General features: G+C 40.2%; 1 protein-coding gene across 1 annotated transcript; it reads right to left on the minus strand.

Annotated features, from left to right (window-relative positions):
• Positions 1 to 3718: 3718 nt before the first annotated feature.
• Positions 3719 to 24381, minus strand: TOMM70 (translocase of outer mitochondrial membrane 70). Its single transcript, XM_052665060.1, has 12 exons — positions 24091 to 24381; positions 16501 to 16674; positions 14619 to 14745; positions 12519 to 12628; positions 11083 to 11231; positions 9747 to 9954; positions 9006 to 9140; positions 6990 to 7097; positions 6219 to 6335; positions 5281 to 5378; positions 4826 to 4948; positions 3719 to 4362 (listed from the first exon to the last, which is right to left on the minus strand). Exons 1-12 carry the CDS (start codon positions 24337 to 24339, stop codon positions 4209 to 4211), a joined length of 1752 nt encoding a protein of 583 aa, XP_052521020.1. The 5' UTR covers positions 24340 to 24381; the 3' UTR covers positions 3719 to 4208.
• Positions 24382 to 25083: the final 702 nt, after the last annotated feature.

Raw genomic sequence — 25083 nt, forward strand, 5'->3', positions numbered from 1 at the left:
CTTTCTTGCTGTGTTCTATTGAAAAGGCTGAGGGGTCAGTCAAAACAGTTGGAAAATTGGTTGCCTTTCTGTCCACAGTGTCACAGAATGCAGATATCTGTATCACTAAACATCTACAAGCATTACTGCTACCAAAGGCCAGCTCCCTCCAGCTGTGTGGATATGTTCCCCATTGAATTGCTCTTGCTTAAGAGACCAGCAAACTGGTTAAAGATGGCTTTGAAGAACTTAAAGGCAGTCTTGCACTTTGTAAGAGATTTTTTCTCAGGAGGGCACCTTAGTGGTTCCATTTCTAATGAAAAAGCAAAGTATTTGCTGATGGCAAATGTTTTAAGTGGGAAGCAAAAAGAAGCATATATGACTATTCATGCTTTACCTCTGTGCTTTTAGTTTACCCCAACACAAAGGATGATTGACAGGCAAAAGGAGATTTCAGATTACAGAAGAGGACAGCTGAAAGCTTTTGTCTTGTTCTATCTAGCTACTTGTGCCCCAAACCATCTTACCTGTTCCTTGTTCAGCCATCCTTCTCCCTCAGCTATCCTCTTTTTCTGATGTTCCTTTGACTTCTCTGGGGTTAGTCAGCTGCGTTGTTCAGAGGCCCCAGCCACCTATAGGGGAATTAATGGTTACATTAAGTTAAACCCTAAGAAGTCTTTCCCCTAAAAGGCAGGTCCATCGTTCCATTCAGTGGCATTATCTATTCCAGCAGCCTTCTGTGCCTGTGCTTTCTCAGCACTTTGGTCTACACACCGTAATGGAACTCTTAAGAAACACGCCATGGAGCGTAAGGTGAAATGAAAATTTATTTGTTGAAAAATAAATATAGAAAAATTAACATTGAGTCAGATTTACTGCATTAAATTGGTGCCTGTCACATACATAACAATCAACACTACTGAAAGGCCATCACAGGGGTCTGACTTCTAAACCACACCAGCTATTATATATCCTTCTGAACTACCACATCTTTCCTACCACCCCTACACTATACTAATATACAGCAAAATGGAACACTCATCTTTGGAGGATAAAAGAAATGCAGGTCTCTCAACAGCTAACCACTTCAGTGCGGTGATGTAAGATCCAGTCTGAAACAGGCAATAAAACAAAATCTGTGGCATGGATGGAAATTCCCCTGGAATTTCAAATGGACAGAACAAGTGAAAATGTGTAGTGGCCCACTTTGGTGAATGAAGCTGAAGAGGTGATGTGAGCTCAGCCCTATTTGTCAGGTGGAGTTGTAAGTACCTTGTCCTAGGAGGCTGCATTGGGAATCTCCAGGAACATTTACTCAGTCACTCAGAAATGATACCAATGGACTGAACTTGAGAGCGTTTTGCAAACAAAATGTACACAACTGGTTCTCAGCGAGGTAGCTAAAGCAGCCAGTACTCAATTCTGTGTTAGCAGGAGACAGGCACTTTAAAGTATCCACTTTTTGCATGTGCACTAATATTCTGTTAAACATATAAAACTAGCCAGTAACAGCTCTGAAATAGCTGTCAAAGTAGATCCTACTAAATCAAGGCACAGCTTTTAATCTCCATTTTGGCAAACTAACCTCTGCATCTTAACACAAACAGCAGGAATTATGTGATCAGAATTAAGATGCATCACAACTATGCAAAGAACCAACTTCCCATAGGTTCTACCATACACAGTGTTTATCCAGACCTTCATTACTAACTTCCTACATGACTTCACTGTGTTTTTTTCTTTAAATAGCAGCAATAATTGTTTCAACAGTAGCCCTCAACCCCTCTTTAAAAAAACAAAACAAAAAAAACAACAAAAAAAAACATTTCAAGGCAAGTTCACATGTATACCTGGCCTAAAACAAACCCTCACACATCAGCCAATAAAGAAATGAATTCCCTTTCCCTGGAGGAGCCTGAGCAGAATCTAACTGCACACGTGTATGAAGAGGGTGTCAGCTACTCAGATTCCCAGCTCTATCTCCCTGCAAGCTTCAGCCCTCCAGATCATACCTCTGCAGGGGATGGTAGCAATCAGAGATAAGGTTCCTTCATTCCATGTCTCCTCATCTTTTCTTCAAGGCTCAGGTGAGAGATGAGAGGCAGTCAGTTATTATTAATTCTTCCTAGATGCGGAGCAACCCAAATAAGTGCAGAGAACACTTCCATCAAAACCTGCTCTTATTCATGTCAGAGAATGATACTTGAAGGTAATATTTATTTTTTTTTTCAGTTTACAGGTGATACGTCATTTACAAAAAAATTACAGACAATGCATCCTTTTCAGTGCAGTTTCAAACTAGTTCAAGAACAGGCAAGAGTCTGTGATCATTTGGAATGCTAGTATTTGACAGCACATGCTTTTTTCCCTTAATTGGTTTGGTGGGGACAGGAACGGGGTAAAAGTAGGGTGAAGAGGAGAAAAAGCCAATGTAAATAAGGCCATGCAAATAAAAACTCCTCAGGAGAAAAGGACAATTCGGTCAGAATGGCATAATTTTGTTCTCGGGAACAAATGCAGGAACTGATGCAGAGATAGCAAGTTCCAGAAGGCATTTGACACTTGTTACACACAATGTCCTTAGCAGCTGCAAGTACCTTCCAGTGCCTTCAATTCTATGCCAACGCCACGATTTCGGATCACATCAGTAAGCTAACTAAAATACAAAGATTAACTCTCCACATCTACAGTTCACCATTTCCATTCTCAATTGTTTTTGCTGGAAGAAAGGTAGGTCAAGTTGAAAACACAAGCTGCTGCTATGGAGTGCCACAAGGAGAGAACAAGACAGTTTGATGGCAGTCTGGTTCATTTCTTTAAGAGGTGAAATACATTAGAAAATTCAACACAAGCAAATCTATGATTTTAGAACGGGTAGAAGCACAGATCAATGTATGGTAAACTAAGCGACATCAATTACGTAATTGCACGAGTTTTATCCAGCCACATCAGCCCAGGGAGAGGCACCACAGACTGACTACAGTATCAGATGGATCAACCCAAAGCAGCAGAGAAGTGCTCACTGAAGTTCATAGTTAGAGGATGAGTGCTTATGCTAGTAGTAACTTGCCATCCTGCTATTTGCCAAACAGTTGCTTCTTTTGTTCAGTATCTGTAATCTTAGGCAATACAGGGCCTGAGGAACAAGGGAACTAGCAAAGGTTCTGAATCCATGATTTGAGGGTTTAGACTATGCCTTGTTCTTTATCTCACTTAACCCCGCAGAGGGCTATTACAAGGATTAGAGCAGAACACAGAAGTCTCTAGGGACCAAAGAAGAGAATTTAGACAGTTGTATGAACTCTTAGATTTCAGCAATGGACAGATCAAAGCAAGCATGACCATACCTAGGCAGCTCCACTCCCAGCAGTGCTTTCTATCCTTGAAAGTCTCTCAGAACCCTACAGAACAATTTCTTATGATATTCAAGTAAGCATTGCTGCACAGGAACATGGCATCTCTTCCAGTAAAATCTGCAGTAAAGTAGCATTACCTAACCTCTTTCCCCAAAAAACCTTTGTACTAGCTCTCCTACATGGACACCTGGGCTTTCTGGGGTGAGAATAAGGACTATCAAATTAATTCCCTAATAGCTGCCACAAGACTATTTTTAAGTTGTAATGCAGAGGGTAGGAAGGGCTTTAAGGGAAGATTGTGCATGCTTGCATATATTTACAGAATTCTCTTCACAGCTACTGGCTTTAAAAAAGAAAAAATCTGTTAACAAACAGTTTGTAAATTGTTGGTTTTTTTTCCTTTTTGCAAAATTAAAATCAACCCTCAAGAATTAATATAAAAGAGATACCTATTTTACAGCACTGACTAGTATTACCTTTAAAATCAACAGGGGAAAAAAAAAAACATGCTGTAATATTATTTAGTAAAGCAAAAATCACCCATAACGTAATCACTCAAAATGAACCAATATAAAGTTTTTATTTGCATGGCCTAAGTATCTTCCATTTGTTCCTCTGCAACTTTTTTTCCCCTTAAAATGCTTTAAGGTTTTTGTTGCAGAAGAAACAAGATGCAACAGTGCATACTCCCTTGAATAACCATTCCCACAACACCTAAACATTTAACAGATGTAGCAAATGACAACACCACGAACGGGAAAAAACTAAGTTCCACCATTCAACATGGTTTGCAACAGCGTCTTTAGGGCTGACTGAAGTGGGCAACTTCTAAAGTGAAGTCATTTCCTCCTCTTGTTTGTTTTGTGTTTGTTTTTACAGTGTTGGTGGTTTCAATCCATACTTCTTTGCAACTTCTGTCTGGGCGTAGGCAGCATCGCAGAGCGAGTAGAGGTGGGCCATCTCCATTTCAGATTTGGCCAGGTTGATAGCTTTGTTGAACATTTCAATGGCTTTATCTAGATTACCTCTGAAATAAACCAAAACGTGATCCAATTAAGAACAGCAAATTAATTTTTGCATCTCTGCAGCACCTTTTCTGAAACCGAATGGTCAGGTTTGGGTGTACAGTTCAGGACTCTCAGTACAAATAGTCCATTAAGGTATGTTTAAGGACTACATCAGATACATAGGAATTCTAATGAGAATTAATTAAGTAATTTTAAATGCAGAAGGGATGTATTTAAACACACAGACTCATCTACATGCTATCCAGTAAGTATGAAATTGGCCATATCATAAACCAAAATGCCACAAATAAAAGCAAGGCTTTGCCCAAGAGTTACAGAACAGTAATCAAGACAACAGTTAAGAACTGGCCTCTTACTGCACTTGGAGATGACCTTAAGAAAGGTTTAAGATCTGGGGAAAGCTAAAGAACTGCTGTATTTCAAAAATAACTCAGAATTCTTAACACTGCGCTTCATTATTACCTTTGCACTTCAATCGTTCCCATGGTTTCATATGCAAAATCACATTTGTTATCAATTTCAATGGCCTTGCTTATGAGTTCTAAACCTTTGTCTAAATCTTGCTTCCACTGAAGCTGAAGTAAACTGAAAAGAAAAGAGAAAATTTAGAACGTCACATATTCTCCATAACCCAGATCACATTTAAGGGTAGAGCACGGCAGATGTTAAGATGTGGTTAAAGTGACAGTCAGATACACTTCAAGCAGATACTCAATTGAATGATTATTGATGAAACTTTACTGAAATTTCAATCTCATTTCCAGTTCAGTCAAGAGAAACTGCAGAAACAACAGCACCAAGTTGTTTTTGCAAAGCCACTTCTGGCTAAACTTCTCAACACCTACCTTCAGTTTGGATTGATTCAACTAAATATGCCAACTGCCCCTGACCCAGAGGATTGCAAACTCGATACATACCCTTTATGAACATACGTAGTGGCATTGTCTGGCTCAAGATCAATGCATTTATCATACATTTCATCAGCCTTGCCAAACTGCTGTTGATCAGTTAGTGCCTGCAACGAAAGAGAAACCTATGTATCAATATGTAATCAAAACATGCAGCCCCAGCTAAGCTAATTCTAACATTATATTGGACATAGCTCTCTTATCAGAGAGCAGGCCAAGCCTGTTACAAAACTGAGTCTTTTCAGAAGAAGGCTGCTTGTTATGTGCAAAAGTTACTGATCACAGTACCATCTGTAACAGGAGATCCCCAAGTAACATGTTAAAGAGCACTACAACTAAAAATAACAATAAAAATCATTCTGGAATGATGTCCATAAATGCACATCTCAACTTCCTTTTTTAATGTATTTCTGCTTCAGTTATTTCTTCGAACTGATCAAAAGGAACCAGAAATATATGCTTCCATAGAACCCCCCTGCTTTAAAACAGAACATCTGATATTACTACAATCAGCAGCATGTTTTCTTAAAGAACAAAGGGCATTCTTTGTTACAAGTGTACTTCAAACATCTGTAGTTTAATCTCTTTGACCAAACAGAGTATATAATTTGTAGTAGAACAAAACTGCTACCTTAGTTCTGCATGCATGACTCCCAAATTAGAGACAGAATCCCTGCCATTAATCAAATGAGATATTGTATATAGGCAGGAATTCAATAGGAAGCGTACTCCAGACCTTTCTGTCTTAATAACCATCTTTTATTCTCATTGTTTACCTTCTGACTGCCTACTACCTCCTCTGTCCCAACACACCCACACCCATAAATTCAAGCACTGTGTTACCTCAGAACTTACCTTCAAAGACTTTTATTTCAAGAGTTTTACCTTATCCAAGACAAAAGGCACAAAAAATGCAGCTGTTTTTATAAAGGAACAGTAAAATGTACCTGAGCATAAAGAGCATAGCCTTCAGCACACTTTGGAAACTTTTTGATGACATCTTCAAAGCCTTTCATAGCTACTTGCACAGGCAAAGGATTATTCCCTGTATATGCTTGGCGATACTAATCAAGGAAATAGAAAAAAGAAAAAAAATAGTAAGAAAAATATGGTTCATCGCACCTCCTCACTTCCCCAAGAGATGCGTGTGACATAGCAATTCCAAGTTCTAGGAAGTGAACCTATCAAACCTGCTTTTTAGGAACCCACCATGTTTCTGATCCTCCTAGCAGACTGGACTACTAGAAAAGAAAGGGTAAGAGGAGGAATCCATAAGACCCAATAGTTGCCAAAAGCCTCCTTCTACTTCAAAAGCCTAGAAATTACAAGCTTAGAACTGTTCCTTTCTCACACCATGCAAAGCTGACCCCTGGAGATCTCTGCATGCAGACACACTACAGCAGCTTGAAACAGTTTCTAACTTCTTGAAGATCAACATTTACATAACACTGACTTAAATAAAGCTTTGGGTGACACAGTTAAATTGCAAATTTCTGCTTCTCGATCACAATACAGGCAAGGCAACCTACTGTTAAATAATGAGCACTGTGAAATAATAGTAAATCCTTATTCCAATGAAGAGATTATTATTTCCTTGCCCTATTATTATAATACATTGTTTGTTGCACTACTTTTCCATAAACTCAGAAGAAAACAGAGAAACAAAGTATGCTTAAAAGAAATCTTTGAAATCAGGGTGTCAAGATAACATTACCTACCAGAGCAAAACATTTCTGTGCTTGAGCCAAGGCAGAATCCGGTCGCAATCGGATACATTCATCAAAGTCTTCCACAGCCTCTTCAATTTGGTCGAGCAGAATTTTCAGCTAACCAGAATAAAAGAAAATCCTATTTCTGTATTTAATCTGTGCTTCGTACATTTAAGTGATAATTCAATTAGCATCAGTTATTCATATTGTCCACAGTTCAGTTTTAGATCTAGAAATTTACAAAAACCATGAGTAAAAAAAAAAATTACTGTCATAAAACAATAAGGCCACCAATGAAACATCGACTTCATACATAAAAAGGCAACATTCATGTGTAGAGATTGAGAACACCTTCATTTTAGACTGGCGTATTGTCATCATTGCTTGAGCTTAATGTCCAGTCTCCAAAACTGTTCCATACTTTCTCAAGTCACTTTACCTCTCTGCAGCTAATGCCTGTGAACTGTCTAGACATCAAAATATTGTGGCTTTCCCAACTGGTGTTTTGACATTCTGATTAGTCCACAAGAGGCTGCACAGCACAGAGCAGAGCAGGACAACCCCTCCCCCTGCCTGGTGGCAGCGCTGGGCCTGATGCACCCCAGGGTACAGTTGGCTCTTTGAGCTGCCAGGACACGCTGCTGGACCACATTCAACTTGCTGACAGCTAGAACCCCCAAGACACCTTTCTGCAAAGCTGTTCTCCAGCTTCTTGTTTCCCAGTCTGTACACAGATCCAGGGCTGCTTCATCCCAGTTGCGGAATCCAGTGTTTATTCTTGTTAAACTTCACAACTGCCCAACCCTCTAGTTTGTCAAGATCTCCCTCTGCATGGCCTCTCTACCCTCAAGGGAGTCAATTTAGCATCGTTCACAAACTTAGTATACTTCTCAGTTCTGTATCCAAATCATTGATTACACAGTCAAAAATCCCAAACACAACTTGTTCTAAAATGGAGCCTGTGGACCTCCACGACAGACTGGACATCAACCTGATCTAAAAACCACATTTACTGTAACCCTTTGAACCTGACCTGTGAGCAAGTAACACTATCAAAAGCTTAGCTGAAATCAAAAAGATGACATCTACTGGTTTCCCTTGGTCAGCTAAGTGAGTAACTTCATTATAAAATGAGATTAAGTTCATGAAACAAGGCTTTCCCTCAAGAACCCATGTTGGCTGTGACCAACGACTGTACTGTTTTACAGTTGTTCACAGTAACTCCCAGAATAATCTCTACAATTTTGCCAGGCACCAAAGTGAGACTGATAGGCCTATAATTACCAGGGTCTTCTTTCTTGCTTTTTTGAAGACTGGGGCAAAGTCTACCAGCTTCCAGTTGACCAGAATCTCTCCAAATGTCCAAGACCATTGAAACATAATTCAGAGAGGTCCTATGATAACATCACTCAGCTCTTGGAATACCCTGGTGTGAATCTAATCTGGCCCCATAGAATCCTAAGCACACAGCTGGAACAAGGTGGAGTTGGCTTGGAATTACTGCAGTCAAGTCCTCCAACTCAGGGATCTGGGGTCCCAGAAAGCATCATCAGTGTTAAAAACATAGGTAAAGAAAACATTGAATGTCTATGCTTTAGCTGTGCCCCTATCTGTAAGCCTTTTATGTACCAAGGCAGATTCTGAGTTAACAAAAACAGGTGGTTGCATTTGTTCTAACAAAGTTTCCCTCCAAGTAGCTACTGCTCTGACATATCAGGCCCCTTTACAGAGCAGTTTAAGTATATATAAGCTCTAATATTTTCAAGTCAGAGTTTGTATTGACAGAGGGCTGAACTTCTGTTACTCTGCATTGTCTCCTACAGCAATTAGCTAGTTCTCCCTGACCTCAACCTGCAGATCTGAATGCAACAGTTCCAAATTAGGACTTCAACTTTTTCTACCATAAACAGTTCAGACTGTGTATATACACAGCCCACGCCTATGGGCATTTTTAGCTCTTTACTATTCTTTTAGTATATACTGAAATATTTGAGTACTGGGACAAAAATCTCTAATGATTCTTACTTGTCCTCGATGGTGGTAAACATCTGCATTTTGAGGATCGATATCAGCAGCCGTGTTAAAATCTTGAGTGGACAGTGCAGGTTGCTGCTGCTGCATGTACATACTTCCTCGTTTGATCAGAGCATTAGCTCGCAGCTGTAAAAAAAACAAGTTCCAGGAAGTATTAACCACTCCAACACTCCTCCCAGTTTATGTCTTTGTTACAATTACACTATTGTCAAGTGACTGCTTTCTCCTACAGACAGATATCATTCATTCTAAAGAAGGAATAAACTTCACATTGAGTATAGAACAAGTAAATTCCTTCATCTAGTTTCAAATATATCATCTTATGCTTCCATCTCATAGGATTTGCACCCCCCCCAAGAAATTAATTCAAAGATGGTTTCCCTATGCATACAAATAAACCAGCATTTTTAGCAGTTCAATATGCAACTGTAATTAATGTCTTCTTATTTATTAACTTAATTTTCAGATTGCATAAGCCTTTAATTGATTTAGCTTCCTTTGTTCTTTTGTTTCTATCACTTAGCACAGATGTTTTGGAAATAACCCCTTGAAAAAACTACTTGTCAGGAAAAAAAAAAAAAAGACAAAACAGTAAGAGAAACTAAAGCATTTCCATTAAAGCACTTCAAAACTTGGAAAAAAAGAAAGAAAGGTCAGAGCTATACTTCAAGTTTATTATCTAACATACGTTTTCTCAACCCAAACTTCAATCCAGCTGTGACAGATTCTTACCTTCACATTTGCATCTTCCATGCTGATGACCTGATCTAGGTCTGGTTTGGCAGCATTTGCATTGCCAATAAGTAAGTAGAAAGTAGCTCGCAGAAGCAAAGCTTCTGCCATGTATTTTCCCTTTGCTTCAATTTCTTTTGTGCACTCACTGATAATTTTGTCATAGTTCTCCTCTTCCATATATTGTTTTGCTCTCAAATAGCCAGAGCTGTAAATGATGTAAGAACAGTTGTATTCACTGAACACTGCAATTTCAATTCAGACTTTTCTTTAAAACTAATTTCTGCTATACTAAATTATAACACTAGCATTATAAGTAAAGTAACAAATATTCCTGGGCAGAATCATCACAGATCCACAACAATTCAAACATAAAATGCCACAGTAACATTGGAATGAAAGATTTTTATTTTTTTTTTTCACCTACTTGCTTCATTTGTCCCTTGAATGTTTTTCACATTAAGGACTGTGTGAATCTCTACTTTAAAACGGAAGGGCTAAGATGGCACAGCAGGTCAGAAAAATGAACAGTGAACCTAGCAACGTGCAGTTTGTACGCGGAAGAATGGATTTCAGATTTAAAAAAATTACAGTAAATGCTGCCTTGTTCTCAGCTACATGTTCTGGATTCACTGAATCTGCCTGAATATCAGGCCATTCTATCCTCATTTTAAAAGTTCATTGTGCTGTTTGCAATGGTCTCCATATTGACAGCAGTGGTTATCTTCCAAATAATCAACTGGAGACAGCATAGTAAGTCAAAGCCCCATTTAGTTAGCGCTCAAACTTCACTCAGAAAAAATAATAAGTGCAAAAGCACTCAGGCTTTTCTTTGTCAGAATGAAACTTGTTTATGAGGAATCTGATTCCAAAAACACAAATATCCTTTCAGCCTCAGTTGCTGTTATTCAGTTCTCATCAATAGACAGGTTTTTTCCTGAGCTCTTCCTTCTCCCTTTCAATCCAAAGGATGATTTGCTCTCTTCCTTCAGAATTCTCCTTCAGCATAACATATTCCCTTCTTCAGGAGCCACTTTCAGTACTTTCTAGTTTTCTCTTACTCTCTACCACAGTATTTTAGAAAATATTTGGCTTGTCTGCCCCATTTTGCACTTCCTTTGTGTAAGGGATCAAAGACATCTGCAGTTTGGAATTAGCCAGTCAGCCCTCCTAGTTTCCTTTTTAATACAGATTTTACTTCATAGGTTTATTTTATTACCACAGGATCTCCCCGGGCAGGTACTGTAAAATAACAGCAACTTAAACTGAAAAGCACATCAAAATCACTAAGAACAGTTTCAACAGCAAACAATTTCCAACTGTACTGTACACTCACTTTTCTTTTACTTCAGAAGCCTCTCCCTCTTTATCCTTATCCTCATCTGATTTCTCACCCTTAAGCAAAGGCTGGGAGATGATATCATCCGTAAAAGAACTGAAATAGGATTTAATGAACTGTGGCGAGGGCATCAGAGGCTCACGATTCTGAAACACAAATACAATGTCATTTCACTAGATTGTAAGACCAGATGGCAATATCCTAATTCTTACTTGGGGCTTGGCCCAGACACCAAATATTTCACCTGAAGCATGAGAAATAACACCTTGAATGCAAAATCCTTTGCACAGCCATAAAAAGTTTCTACAAAAGAGAATTACGATTCAGTCCTTCCTGCAAGTGAAATCTGAATACACTCCTCTCTATTAAATTCAGTCATAATACTCTTGACAGAAAGAACATCTGTTTTATGATGCTACCACTATCATACTAAAAGGAGGATTTTCTTTTTGTTACCTCGATGTCACACAACTATGTGAGTTTCGACAGAAAAGAAATTCAGCATCTCAAAGCCAATGAGCATTTCAGTAGGTGAACTATAATCACAAATAACAAGCTAGAATAATTTAACATATGCCCCAAACCTAAGGCCACTTAAAATGACTCTTCCAGGCTACCTCTATACTTCCACAATTCTTGCTGCTGCAGTTTCCAAACACTTATGCAAAGAAATCTGAGCGTCCAAATAGAAAAGTACAAGTGTAAGCACCCATTTACATAAATGGATCAGGAGAACAGTGACTGTTGCAAATAATTTGTGAGGGATTAAATCATATTTCTCAAGACAGAATCAGGAAGTCTGACCATGGATAAAAGGATGAGATTTTGCTCTGCACCATTTTTTTTCAGCGATGTTTTTTGGTTTTAAGAAAAAAAAAATCCCACCCAAACCAACAATGCTATTTAACCACTTTCTAAAATCCAGAAATTCCACTGTCGACCTAATCCTTCCTGCATGAAATTTCTATTTACAAAGCCAAGAATAACCTAGAGGTAAAACCTCCTCTATTATCATCCTTCTCATTTTAAGCTAGTCATTACATAACAAATTTTATTACTCATTTTCGTGTATTGTTCATAAACTTTCTTATCTCAACACCTGATGTGCAATTGAATATTTGACTGCTGTTGTTCTAACATCCATTATCTTCCAAGTCCAGAAAAGCTGAAATAAGGCAACACATCAGCTCAGGATTGTCTCTTGAAAACCATCATAGTTTTGATTATTACAAGGAAACAACTTGACTGTTAGAAATAGGCCCTTCTTCTTACAAAGGTTTCAAATTGTTTGATCAGATCCCAACATAAAACAACGGTGATATATTAGTCTTGTGAAGACACTGACAAACTTGCAACAGTCACCAGATTATCAACAAATGCTGTTTCAACAGTCAAGTGAAATTAGCATTTGTCAGCAGCATCACAAGCCTTACCTTGTATTTCTCTTTGGCCTTTTCTTTTCCAAGGAGTTTGAGAACTTTATCAGCTAATAACATACTCTGCTGGTTTTGGAAGGCTTCTAAAATGCAGACTGCAGTGACATCTAAGAAATAACACAGAAATTGAGATTATCAACCAATTCTGATAATTACTAAGCACTATAAATGTGCCACAAGTACAGTGAGTTATTCTCAAACTAACACATGTCCTGTAATAACAGCAAATGAAGGAAATTATCATTTTTACTATTTTTAATCTTTATGACTTCACACATAGACAAATAGTAAAAATTCATACATCTAGCAGGGGCTTTCAACATTTTGAAATGTTAAGAATAGCAATCAAGTTAACAACCTGTGCATATTAAAAGAATCAAAGTGGTTTGTCATCTGGAATTGGTCATAATTCTCTACATAAATTTCTGCTTTTAAACCTCATTTTTTGTTCATGTCTCACTCCTTTCTCAGCTTTTAAGAAAACTTCCCATATTATATTTCCATCTTTTTCTGCCTACCTCTGTGCCTTGGGAAAGAAGCAACTTTAAACGATGCATCTCTGTAGCACATTGGAAGTGCTAACTCCTATCACTTTCATTCACTCAGAGCCTTTGAAAATGTTAACCCATTGATGCCTGAATAATGCTTTGCAGTGTTAAATGCACTCTCATGGTACATCATTCTTATTTCTTCTAATTAATGCAATGTTACTATTGATACTTTCTATTTATTTTCTAGTTAAACTGCTGTTCCATTAATGGAAATACATGAAGAACAAAATCAACAAAAGAGGTTTATCAGCGGCCTCAGATACAATATCCCATGAATAAGGTTATTAAGTGAAGATGAGCAGAGTTTGGACTTGAAATTCAAACCCTGTCTCGTTTGAATGAACTTGAAAAGCAAGTGTCCTACCTTGAAGTTTATGTCTAACTTCTGTAATACTACACTGCTATGCAGCACAACTCCCTGTAACTTGGGCATGGTCAAGAAATGCAAGAGCCCCTGGAAAAACACAGCACAATCATAGCATATGCAGTAATACCATACTCTGCCACTTTAAGTGCCCGGCAGAGACGCTTTGCCCAATATAGGCAAGCTGTAAACTAGTGCCCAGGCTTGAGTGAGGCATCAACATCTTCCCAGACTACCATGGATCAGTAGAGAGGTGTTTTTACCAGTGGTGGCAGATTGTTTTGTTTCTGCTTCCTTCCATTACACAAACATACTCTATTTCCGAAGACCATATTGCCCATATATGGTTGGCAGATTAAAAAAAAAGTATTTAATAGATGCATAGCAAATTGCAAGCTAAAAATCAACCACCGAATGTAATTATTACAAACACTGCTGCTTCTAACAGATTAAGAGTCATACTATCAGAACAGCAGCCCATTCTTAGGGCTTTTATAACCTATTTATTCCAACTCTGTAAGGTCATTGATGTTATTACAGTACTTGGCTTAGCTGAAAATTCATTTGCCTTTTCATCTTGCATCAGGAGAACAGCATTGCAAGAGTTTAACACAGCAGATTCTGCCAAATATACATCATTAACATAAAAAAAACCGATTTTTATTCTAATCCATTCCAATCTGCCTCCTCTGTATCAGGAAAAAAAATGGTACTGAAATTGTTTTCCTTTTTACACCTGCCACGTGCATTTAAAGGGCTGTAACACTGGTCTCTGACTAAGCACCTCCATCCGTGAAAACACCTTGTTTTTGGAACTTTCTTTCTAAAAGCAAGAAACTTTGTTACCATGCAGAATTAGAAAGATTGTAGCCTGTGTTATACACCCAACATATTGTATGAGTTCTGTTTCAATAGATAGGGAGCTTCCTGGACAAAGAATACCCGATGTGGCTACAGTAAGAGCTATTTTGCAGCAGTTATTTCAGATCTAAACTTGAAAAACAGTAAAATGTTTCTTCTCAAAAGAGAAGAAAATGTATCTGTTATAATTATAAAAGGCATTTAAAAATATTTAGGGGTTCCTGTAGTTACAAGAAGTTAAAAAATAATTATTATTATGTAAGTTTAATCATCTCCAAAGTGCCTGAGCACTATTAAGTACACGTATCAAGAGACACTCACCTTCTAAGCATTCCTTCTTATTGTCTAGCTTCTCATGAGCCTTTGCACGTCTGAAGAGAGCTTTCACATATTTAGGATTAAGTTCCACAGCCTTTGTACAATCTTGTGCCACTTCTGTCCATTTTTGCTGTGGGCAGAAAAACACAATGAAAGAAGCCCTACTCAGCTGCATAATGTAAGCTTTCTGCTACCAACTCGAGGGTCATGCCCACCTAACAGTAGCTGCAGTTCCCAGGGCTCTGGTTCTACCTGCTGGCTTCTATTTCTGCAAGTTTCTCAGTAAGAAACTGTCAGGAGCCACTGGAAGCCACCTGCACCAGAAGAGCCACAAAACAGAAAAGCAATTCCTACAGAAAAATGAAACCAGACAGTTTTTGTACAAAGCATATGGGAGAAGATGCAGATACTCGCAGGAAGTAACATTGGAACTGAAAGACTGGTACACACACAACAGGAGAAAAAGGGTGAAAACACAATGAAAATCAACAAACAAGTTTAACAAAGTACTAAAACTGATAGTTTTGGGGCGTCTTTTTCACTCATTTTTTGTTTTCGTTTGTTTGTTAGTTTTTGATTTGATATTGCAATTCACTACACTTACTACAAAGGAATGATAAATTCATATGTAGGAGCAGAACTGGCTATGACTATTAAAAACTAAAAATGCACTTATCTTCTATGAGGTTATGAATGCCCCCTCCCTGGAAGCATTCAAGGCCAGGCTGGGTGGGACTTCAAGCAAACTGGTCTAGAGGGAGGTGTCCCTACCTATAGCAGGGGGTTGGAACTAGGTGATCTTAAAGGTCCCTTCCAAGCCAAACCATTCTACGATTCAAAATTAATGATCAAAAGAGGCTTTTCTAATAACTGAAAAAGAACCACGTACATTTTTTAGTCAGCCATTAATTACGGCGTGAATTAGTATTATAAATGGTACTTCATTAAAAAAGAAACAATTTTATCCATCCTCTATCACAGAATTAATGAGTCCTTAAGAGTTGGAAGGGACCTCTGTGGGCTGTCTAGTCCAACTCCCCTGCGCTGAGCAGGGACACCACAGCTACATCAGGTTGTTCAGGGCCTGATCCAGCCTCACCTTGAAAGTCTCCATGGATGGGGCACCTACCACAAGACTAGGCAACTTGTTTCAATGCCTCATCACCCCCACTGTAAAAGATTTTTCCCTTTTATCTGACCTAAATCTAGCCTCCCTGAGCCTGAAGCCATTTCCCCTTGTTCTATTGCCTCAGATCCTGCTAAAAAGACTGTTCAAGCCTTCTTTTCTTAAATCATTCAGTTTCTAACTTGATACTCCAGACTACATAAAGCCAATTTTTCCATTCCTTTATACAGCTTACCAACTTGACCTTAGAAGCAAATCTACTGATATCATAATGAAAAACACATGATAGTTGATTTCTAAAAACTAATATCACATATGCACAGCTACCAAGTAATTACTTCCACATGTGCAAAGTTTAGAGCTTGGGCTTTCGTAGATGCTCTGTGACATTTCATTTTTGAAGTGGCATCCCCTGAAATACTAGGCCTTTCACTCAACAGTTAAAGCAATGGTCTTGTAAAGAGAAACAAAACTAACAAGTAAACAAGAAAGTTATTCCAGAGGGTAAGAAATTAAAACCCTGTCTAATAAGAGAGGGGTACTTAAGAATCACCTAAGACAGACTCTAGTTAACAGAACATTATTTGAGTTGTATGTGGAATAGCACAACAAACAAGACAAAAACACCTGCAAGCAATGGCATCTTGCTGTGAATGCAGCCCATATCACCACCTGGGATCTTTCAGTGGACAAAAGTGAAAGTATACAATAATTTAAAATTCAACTTTTTAGAATAAACATAATTCACTACTTTCTTACCAGCTGTTCATAGGCAGCAGCTCTATTTTGGTAGAAGGTAGAAAGATCAAGATTTCTCTCAGGAGGGCACAGGCTGATAGCCTCAGTATAACACTGAATGGCTTGCTCATATCTTCCAGCTTTAAAATATTTGTTTCCTTTGTTCTTGGCTGCTTGGGCTCTATCAAGAGGGCTCTGAAAAAAAAGAGAAGGAAAAACAGTGATTGGTCAGTTTGAGTAAGAAAAGCTTTGCTCCTCACAAGCAAGGTACTTAAGGGTCCATCTTCAAAAATATACAATGGAGGTCTGTGTTAAATTATAGCCTGGACTTCTGAAAACCTCCCTTCCCTTTCATTGGGAACAAAAAAAACCAATTTCAGGTGCAACCATATGAAATAGCAGACAAGCTGCTAGAAGATTCACTACAAAGGGACAAGTTTTAATCTACTGTGACTGGTGATCAGAAGAACCAATGAGATTTCTTGTTGAAATTGAGAGATACTTCTCCAAAGACAAGTGTGAAGACCACAAAGCCCTCAAAGCAATTCAAATAGGAAAAGTTTGCTACTGAAATACATACAGCCCGTGAGATCAGAGTTGACTCAGTAGAACACGAACTAAGAAAAACACTTTCTGCAAAAACTCAACTGCTTTGTCTCCCTTCCACTGGGCTAATGAACTTCACAGCCTTACACAACCTGCTCATCCATCCGCTAATAGAAAGTGCTGAACCATCACGGTTCTGTCATTCTTAGCAGACGATGGAAAACTCTGTGCTACCCAGCCTGTGACCTTGCTAAATGAATCTCTACGTTGTGCGCTGCCCGTTGATCACCTGTGTTTGAGGAAACCTGTGCATGTAACTCCCAAACTGGTTATCATAAACACAGCTTATGATGAACGAGATGTAAAAAGGGCTTTCATCAAAGGCCTGTGACTCATATTCAAGACACACACAGCTGCAGAAGATCCTAGTGCTTATCTAGACTTCCCCAGCCTACCTTCCGCAATAAACACAGTGGGTCACATCAGACTGGCCTACCAGACCGAAACAAACAGAGGTTTGAACACACATGCCATTTGATCAACCCCTCTGAGGAGGGAAAGTGCACAAAACTGGGGACAGTAATGCCTTAAATAACAGCTGCAGGATTCGCTAGTTCTCACTTGCTGAACAGATCACCTCAGGCCTGCTGACAACCATAAACATCATCCTTCTCTGACCATACTTGTCTCTCATTGTGCCTCTCATTTGCTGCCAGCATCACCAACTACACCCAGACTGCTATCACATACACTTCAAAGCATCTTTTCATCAGCCCATTTCCCCTGATGTCTGCTTATTTGATGCCAGTCTGACCGTTTTTAGCATCTAAACGATTTTTAAAACTGGAAACTTGAAGGGAAAGCTAGGAGTTGCAGTACAGGCCTCTTCTAAAGCCTGGTTTTCAACCACAGCATGAGAAACATCAGACAGTGGGTGCCAGCCTTAAGTTCCAATAAAAAAAAAAAAAGTGTTCAGATATTACAGAAATATTCTACAGGCATTCTCCTGGGGAGAGACTTACCAATGAAACCGTAAAAGGAAGAGTATTTTTTAAATATCCCTACTGCCAGCAAAGCTCTTCAGTAACGCCTCACCAGTCACTAGGCTTACAGGAATGCCATCTGTGCCATCTCCACTGCTCACAGAACAAAATAATCTGCACCGCTAAGTTTTTATTTCAGTGATTTAAATTCCAGCTGGTAAAAGATGATTAACTGCAACCCTTTCCACTCATTGTTTTCAACTGCGTGGATACACAAACTAGAATTGGAGTGCAAATTCTTCTATAGGAACCATAAAATTGTATTTTTGATCAATTGTTACTTAAAAAATTAGACCTAAATCTGAAGGGAAGGTTACATTTACTTCAAGTATGTTCTAAGTATGGCTTTTTCCTTCAACTCCTGCTTCTCATACAACTAATACATGAAACAAACAAATTTAAATGCACAGAAGTCAGCTTGATTTTCTTTCTTCTGTATTTCTACAAATATCCTTGTGAAATAGTTCCAAGTCACCCAGTATCAAACAGAAAAACATCCAGGACAAGTGAGTCATGTTGTAACATTCAGACCTCTGTCCCCTATATCAAAACTTCATAAGACTGATAAATTGCTAACTTGTGGTCACTGCCATATCCCTTAGCCCAGGGATGTACCACCCCAACCTGCACTGCAGGCTGCCCGCTCCGTCTGCTCCATCCCACGCACTTTGACTGCCCTGCACTGTGCTGCCATTGCCATGGGACACGCCACAAATGACAGCTGCATAACAGCCAGGTGCAATGGCTGCTCCAGTGCTCTGACCCATATCCCACAGCAAGAAATCTAGTTCTGGGGTGCTCTGCTGGCTCCTGGAAATCATCAAGCCTTCAGAAAAGCTTAAGTGTATGCAACAGGGACTGGGGCACTGGAGAATATGGGCAAGATGCCAAAGGGAAAACCTTCAAAATCAGTAGCTGTTACCAGAACAAGGCGTGATTAATAGCAGTAGAGCCAAATAATATACAGTGAGCTACAAGGAAAAGACAATTCAGTGATCACTCACTGCCTCATGCATTACATGAGGCAAGTAACTTGGGGGTGGAAGGGCCCAAGTCAGAGAACAACATAACATACTGCCATGTAATAAAGCCATTAATAATGCCCATGCAAGAAGGAAATGAACTTTTTTCTTGTACTGCCTGAAGCAAGCAAGATTCCTAACTCATGAATGGTCACATCTCTGCAACCTTTGTCACATTATTCTGCTATAGCTCTCTCTACACTCACAATGTACCATTCTCAAATGGCTGCCATGTTACACTCGGGCTGATACAGCTCTGTATCATGAATACATATATCTGATAGGGATTTATACAAAAAACAGTTGTTTACCATCTCGTACCCATGAAAAACAAATCGCATACAAACCGTATACAGAGTGTGCAATAGAAATAACAAAAATGGCACATTTACTTCTCAAAGCCCCAGAGCTTATAAACCACAAGGCTTCCTTCTACTCCCAACTTCACAAGAAGGGAGTTTTATTTCATTCTCACCAGTGGCACTTGGTCCCATCAAAAGACAGAAGATACACTTTCAGGGCATTAATACTATTATTTCAGCAAGGAGATCTCAGGTTGACACACTGCAGACACAGAGAATGTAGGACTTCCCTGGGTGTTCTCACCGCAGAGCCATAGGACCACAGGTGCCAACATAAAGGCAGCAATTACAGTAACTTTCACTAACACATCTCCTCTAGAGTACAATTTTTCTTACTATTGATTTTTTTAAGACCTGAACTGGGTTGGCATACAGATGTTTGACACAGCCACACCAAAACAAAGTATGGATTTTCCATTACAGCCAAAAGCTGGGTGATTTTTTGACATGCGTCACGGTTTACTCTGCTGTTTAATACACACTCCTGACACCCACCATTTACGTGTCTCTATAATAGTTATGTTACAAAATACTCAATAAAATGAGCAAAATATAACTCGGTAAAAATAAATGCTTTTTTTCATATCTTGACAACGTTTCAGAATTTGTATGCAACTCGGAAAGGAAAAAACAACCCAACCACATCTCTGTATTTAGGACTGCTTTTAGCAGCTGTTCACTACGGGTCTTAAAACCTAGACTTCAAGCCAGAGGACACTTGTGTATTTGAGAAGCGATCAGTTATCTAGCTAACCAAATAAGCAGATTCCTAGTTTTCTAAAGACCAGGCAGCATGGGCCAACGTCTGTTAACTATTACTCTGACCTCAGCAAATGTGCTCTCCTCACAAACTGTTCAGAAACTGCCATGCAAACAACAGCCACTTAATGGCAAAAGGCAGGCAGCTGCTTGAAGAAAGCACAGCAACCTCCAGCAATGCTGATACAAATGAATTACAAGTTGGTTGGGTTTGAGGGATGTCATTTTTTAAAGCAGGATGAGAAATTTGCTGCCAGCAATGATGGCAGGAGTTTACAAAAAGGAACACCAGTGGCGTGTTTCAGTATTTTCTTGTGACTGAAAAGGATTTGCATGATTTGTATGAGCCCTTTGCTAACAGACAACACGGAGAAGGGGAACTAATACTCCAGCCATCCATCTCAATTCATCAGCTTCCAAAGAAACTGTGGTATACACCTCTTTCTTCCTCTCCAAGCAAGAGGGCCCTCTTGATACGATCAGGCACCAAAAAAGTATTGTTTTCACTACTACTCAATATCCATCTTTCCTCCCTTCTTTTTTTTTTTTTTTTGACTAATGTTCACTTCAAGTCTTATCTCAGAACCACACCGAAAGGTTTTAACCAAGCATAAATGGTTTTAAAACTCTCCTTAGCAATAAAAACAATGGGAGAATAAATATTCCACAAATATAAGCTACCAATTCAGAGCTCTAACTAGGATGTGTTACAAACAATCAAGTTCAAACTTACAGCACAAGTGGTCAATGCTCTTCATCTGTCACCTTCCTTTTAAATGAGCGCCATCCATGCCTACCATGAATAACAGAGCTGCCTGAGCTGCCAGGAGTCCAGCAATTGTTCCACCGCTATTACACACGCATTTAGGTTTTCTACACCTGTCTCCTACAGCTGACATGAAACACAGAACTCACAGTAGGTTGATAAGATCTATTACACAACAGGTGGACAATACAACAGACACTTCTTACACTTTTTGCTTAAATTAATTCAAAATGAGTACCAAAAAAAATACATCTAGACAAAGGCAAAGTCTTTTTATACAGTGATTTAACATTTCAGCACTGAGACAGGTAACATTCAGCAAATGCTATTAAAATAGATCCTGGAAAGAAGCCATGCTTGCTGGCTGTTGATCCTGGTATGTGGCATCACACAAGCCAACGAGCTTGGTCACATTCACCCAGCACTGCACTCTAGTAAGCATACTCAGCTCAGAGGAAAACACTGAGCAAAAATGTGCTCGACAGCAAAGTCCAGCTGTGGACTGAAGCAGCTTTGTCTGTGAAAGACATTGCCACAGAACAGACAGAGCTGCTCAATACTTCTTGGCATATCAAGCAAAGGGTTAGCCTCGAACTTGATGAAATAGTGAATGGGTGAGATATGGTCTATTACAGATTTGTTAAAGAAATTATTTCAACTTAAGTGGAAAAAAATACTGAAGCATCCAGCACATTACCCACTGATTCCTCTCATTCGTCTCATATAAGAAGGACAAACTTGTTAAGAAGTTACCACAAAGTAAAGAACACAAATCAACTGAGTATGAACCAATGCAACAATTTTAAGTTATGCCAATATTCCCCACAAAGTGGAGCATCTAAAAAGCAATTACTGTCACTGAGTAGTTAAAACACGTTCCATCCAAACTATGAGCCATAATGACAACACTGGTAACGAACAGATGCAATATGATTTTCTGACCTTTATTTGAACATCCATAGATACATTTTTATCATCAATGCTTAATTGGTAAAAGAATACCAGCTCACTGTACTGTTGAGGAGCTAAGCTTATAAAAGAAGCAATGTCAAGACCCTTGGAGCTTTTCCCAGTATAGCACCTGTGCTAAGGGCTTCTGCCAACACGACGCCAGTCACAGTCGGCCACTGCATCTATGCCAGGAGGCTCCTGTAGCACAGACACAACCTGGAGAAAAATGCGAGGCTTCTGCAGCAAGTAAAACTAAAGCTTCAACTGCATGCAAAATAGTAATAAGTGGAAATAAAGAACAAAGAAGACTTTAGATACTTTTAAAGAACAGAAAAAAAAAAAAATAAATTGAGGTTGTACCTTCAGAAACAGCAAATGGAACAACAAATGAATGCAGAAGCTGATTTAAATAAATTCTTAAGGAAAAAAAAACTAATCTAAGTCCTAAGTAGCATACATAAGTAAAAGAACAGTTACCAGACAAACAGTTATACATCTCTTGGTAGCCCATCCATTACCAACCAATGCCTTTTCTAAAGGACTTTCCACTTGTGTTTAAGCCGTGAAATGAATTACTGACGCCTTACATCACCATACAGATCTATACTCAAAATCTGACTTATCCCAACTTATCAGAAAGGTAGACCAATACAATGCAGAGCAGATAGTTAATAAGTAAACATCTGCAAAGATCGTATTTTGAATCAAGAGTCCTACCAATGGTATCTATAACTAATAAAATGTGAGGAAACATGACATCTACACGACATCATATCTTTGGACATGATGAACACGAAGACAACCCTTTCCATACACACGGAGGGAAGCAGCTGCCACATGAATTGCTCTGCAGCAGCCGTATTTAGACCAGCTAGTCCACTGTCATATGTAATCAGGCAAATCTGATACCACCTTCTTCTGCTTTCCTAAGTAATGTTCATCATTTTGTTGCACTACACAATTACACTCATCAGGTAACTCTGGGTCATACCATTCAACCATATACTTACTGTTAAATGCACAGAGTCCAACAGCAAGTTATTTTGGGGAGCAATTTGAAAGAGGCAGACACTCAATGTTTCAAACCAAAAAAAAGCTGTTTACATAAAAGATATTTCTTGCTTCACATTCAACAATGGAATGACTACAAACTACTTGACAGTATACACTGAAATCCAGAAATACAATCAAGTAATGCAGAGCTAACGTACACTAACAGAAAAATCACAGCTACTGAACAAAGTGCACAGGTAGCCTAAAAACTGGAGCTCACCTGTAGTAAACAGTCACAGGAGCACCAGATGTTGTTTGCAGCCTACTACAACAAAGTAGTCCTCTGTGCATCGCTGGCTCAGAACAAATCATTATACCCAAATGACTGCCTCCAGGTCCAGCAAAGGTTTTATAGCTCACTGCAGTTCTATCATGGCCTATCTGTGAAGCTGTCACCTTCTCCACCACTCCTTTGTGTTCCCCTCACTGCCGGTCCATCGCTCACAGAACATTAACCTTTATCACTGAAGTGTTAAGGGTTAAAAATTACCTTCTCGTACCTCCTAAACAGTTTTCTCACTACACACAGACCAGGACAGATTATCTAGGTCGTTTACAAGAACGAAAGGAAAAAAAAACAAAAAAAAAAAAAGAGACGTAGGAATACCTTAATGGGATTTACTTAACAATGGCAGCGTGGCTCTAAGCTAGCTCCAGTCAGCCGCGTTTAAAACTAGCTGCTGTACGCCAACAAGAACTTCAGCGCAACTAAAACAAGAGCACTGATTGCTCTCCCACTCAAGATGTAACGCTGGAGGTGTGTTTACCAGTTGCAACTTCCCAGCAGCACGACACGAGTGTCACAGTGCACCTGTGACCGCGGATACAGTCACGGGAAGCAACGGCAGAAATATCTCCCACAGACAGGTATACAAGGGAACCGCGCATCTGATTCTGACTTCGATTCTGAAATCGCCCTTCAGCTTCTGGGGAGTTTTGCCTGAAAACCCTCAGCAAAGTCACTCACGGCGGGATAAACGCAAGCTTCGACAGCATTTCTACGAAGGCTAACCCTGGCCCCGCCGTTAGGCACGACGCCTGTCCCCTCCCCCCACCCCAACGGCCGTGCCGGGGGAGTGGCCGCGCCAACGGCCGCGGCACGCGCTCACCATCTCCTCGTGGCCGGGCCCATCGGGCTGCGCGCCGCCGCCATAGGGGCCGGGGCTGGCCCGCCCTTCGGGGGTCTTTCGCTCGCTCGCGCCCTTCCCGCCGCGGCGGGCCGCTCGCCGCCCCCACAGGTAGACAGCGCCGGCGCCCAGCAGGATGGGCGCCCCCAGCACCAAAGCAAGCTGCCAGCGGGACAGACCCGTGCCGGAGCCGCCGCCGCCCGGCGCCTCCACGGGCTTCGAGGCGGCCATGACTCGCCCACACAGCCGCCTGTGGGAGGGGAGGGACGGGGTCACCGGACACGCGGGGAGGCCGGGAGAGCGCGGGGCGGGAGAGCACTTCCGGTCTATTCGGCCCACAGCGCCGCCTGCCGGCTAGGAGGACCCCAGATGCTGTGCAGCGCGGTCCTAGAATCGCAGAACCGTAGAATGGTACGGGTTGGAAAGGACAGTATCACACAGAATCACAGAATCGTAGGGGTTGGAAGGGACCTCTAGAGATCTTCGAGACCAACCTCCCTGCCAAAGCAGGTTCCCTACAGCAGGTAGGTAGGCATCCAGGCGGGTCTTAATCTCCAGAGAAGGAGACTCCACCACCTCCCTGGGCAGCCTGTTCCAGTGCTCCGTCACCTCACCATAAAGAAGTTCTTGTGCACATTCGTGCGGAACTTCCTATGCTGCAGTTTCCGGCCGTTTCCCCTTGTCCTGCCTCCATGTACCACTGAAAAGAGATTGGCCTCACCACTCTGCCCCCCACACCTTAGATATTTATAGACCTGGATTAGATCCCCTCTCAGTCTCCTTTTCTCAAGGCTGAACAGACCCAGGTCACTCAGCCTTTCTTCATAGGAGAGATGCTCCAGGCCCTTCACCATTTTTGTGGCCCTCCACTGGACTCTTTCCAAGAGATCCCTGTCTTCTTTGTGCTGAACACAGTACTCCAGATGAGGCCTTACCAGGGCAGAGTAGAAGGGGAGGATCACCTCCCTCGACCTG

Source organism: Tympanuchus pallidicinctus, unplaced genomic scaffold (assembly GCF_026119805.1).
Source record: "Tympanuchus pallidicinctus isolate F22 unplaced genomic scaffold, pur_lepc_1.0 scaffold10, whole genome shotgun sequence".
Lineage (NCBI taxonomy): Eukaryota > Metazoa > Chordata > Aves > Galliformes > Phasianidae > Tympanuchus > Tympanuchus pallidicinctus.

Bases quoted from the DNA above. Each gene is read 5' to 3' on its own strand.
- TOMM70 (XM_052665060.1), bottom strand. From the start codon at position 24,339: ATGGCCGCCTCGAAGCCCGTGGAGGCGCCGGGCGGCGGCGGCTCCGGC. The intron at 11,232-12,518 runs GTAAGGCTTGTG...TTTGTGTTTCAG, and splicing joins AGGCCAAAGAGAAATACAAG to AATCGTGAGCCTCTGATGCC. The intron at 9,141-9,746 runs GTAAGAATCTGT...TTTTTTTTACAG, and splicing joins TGGAAGATGCAAATGTGAAG to CTGCGAGCTAATGCTCTGAT.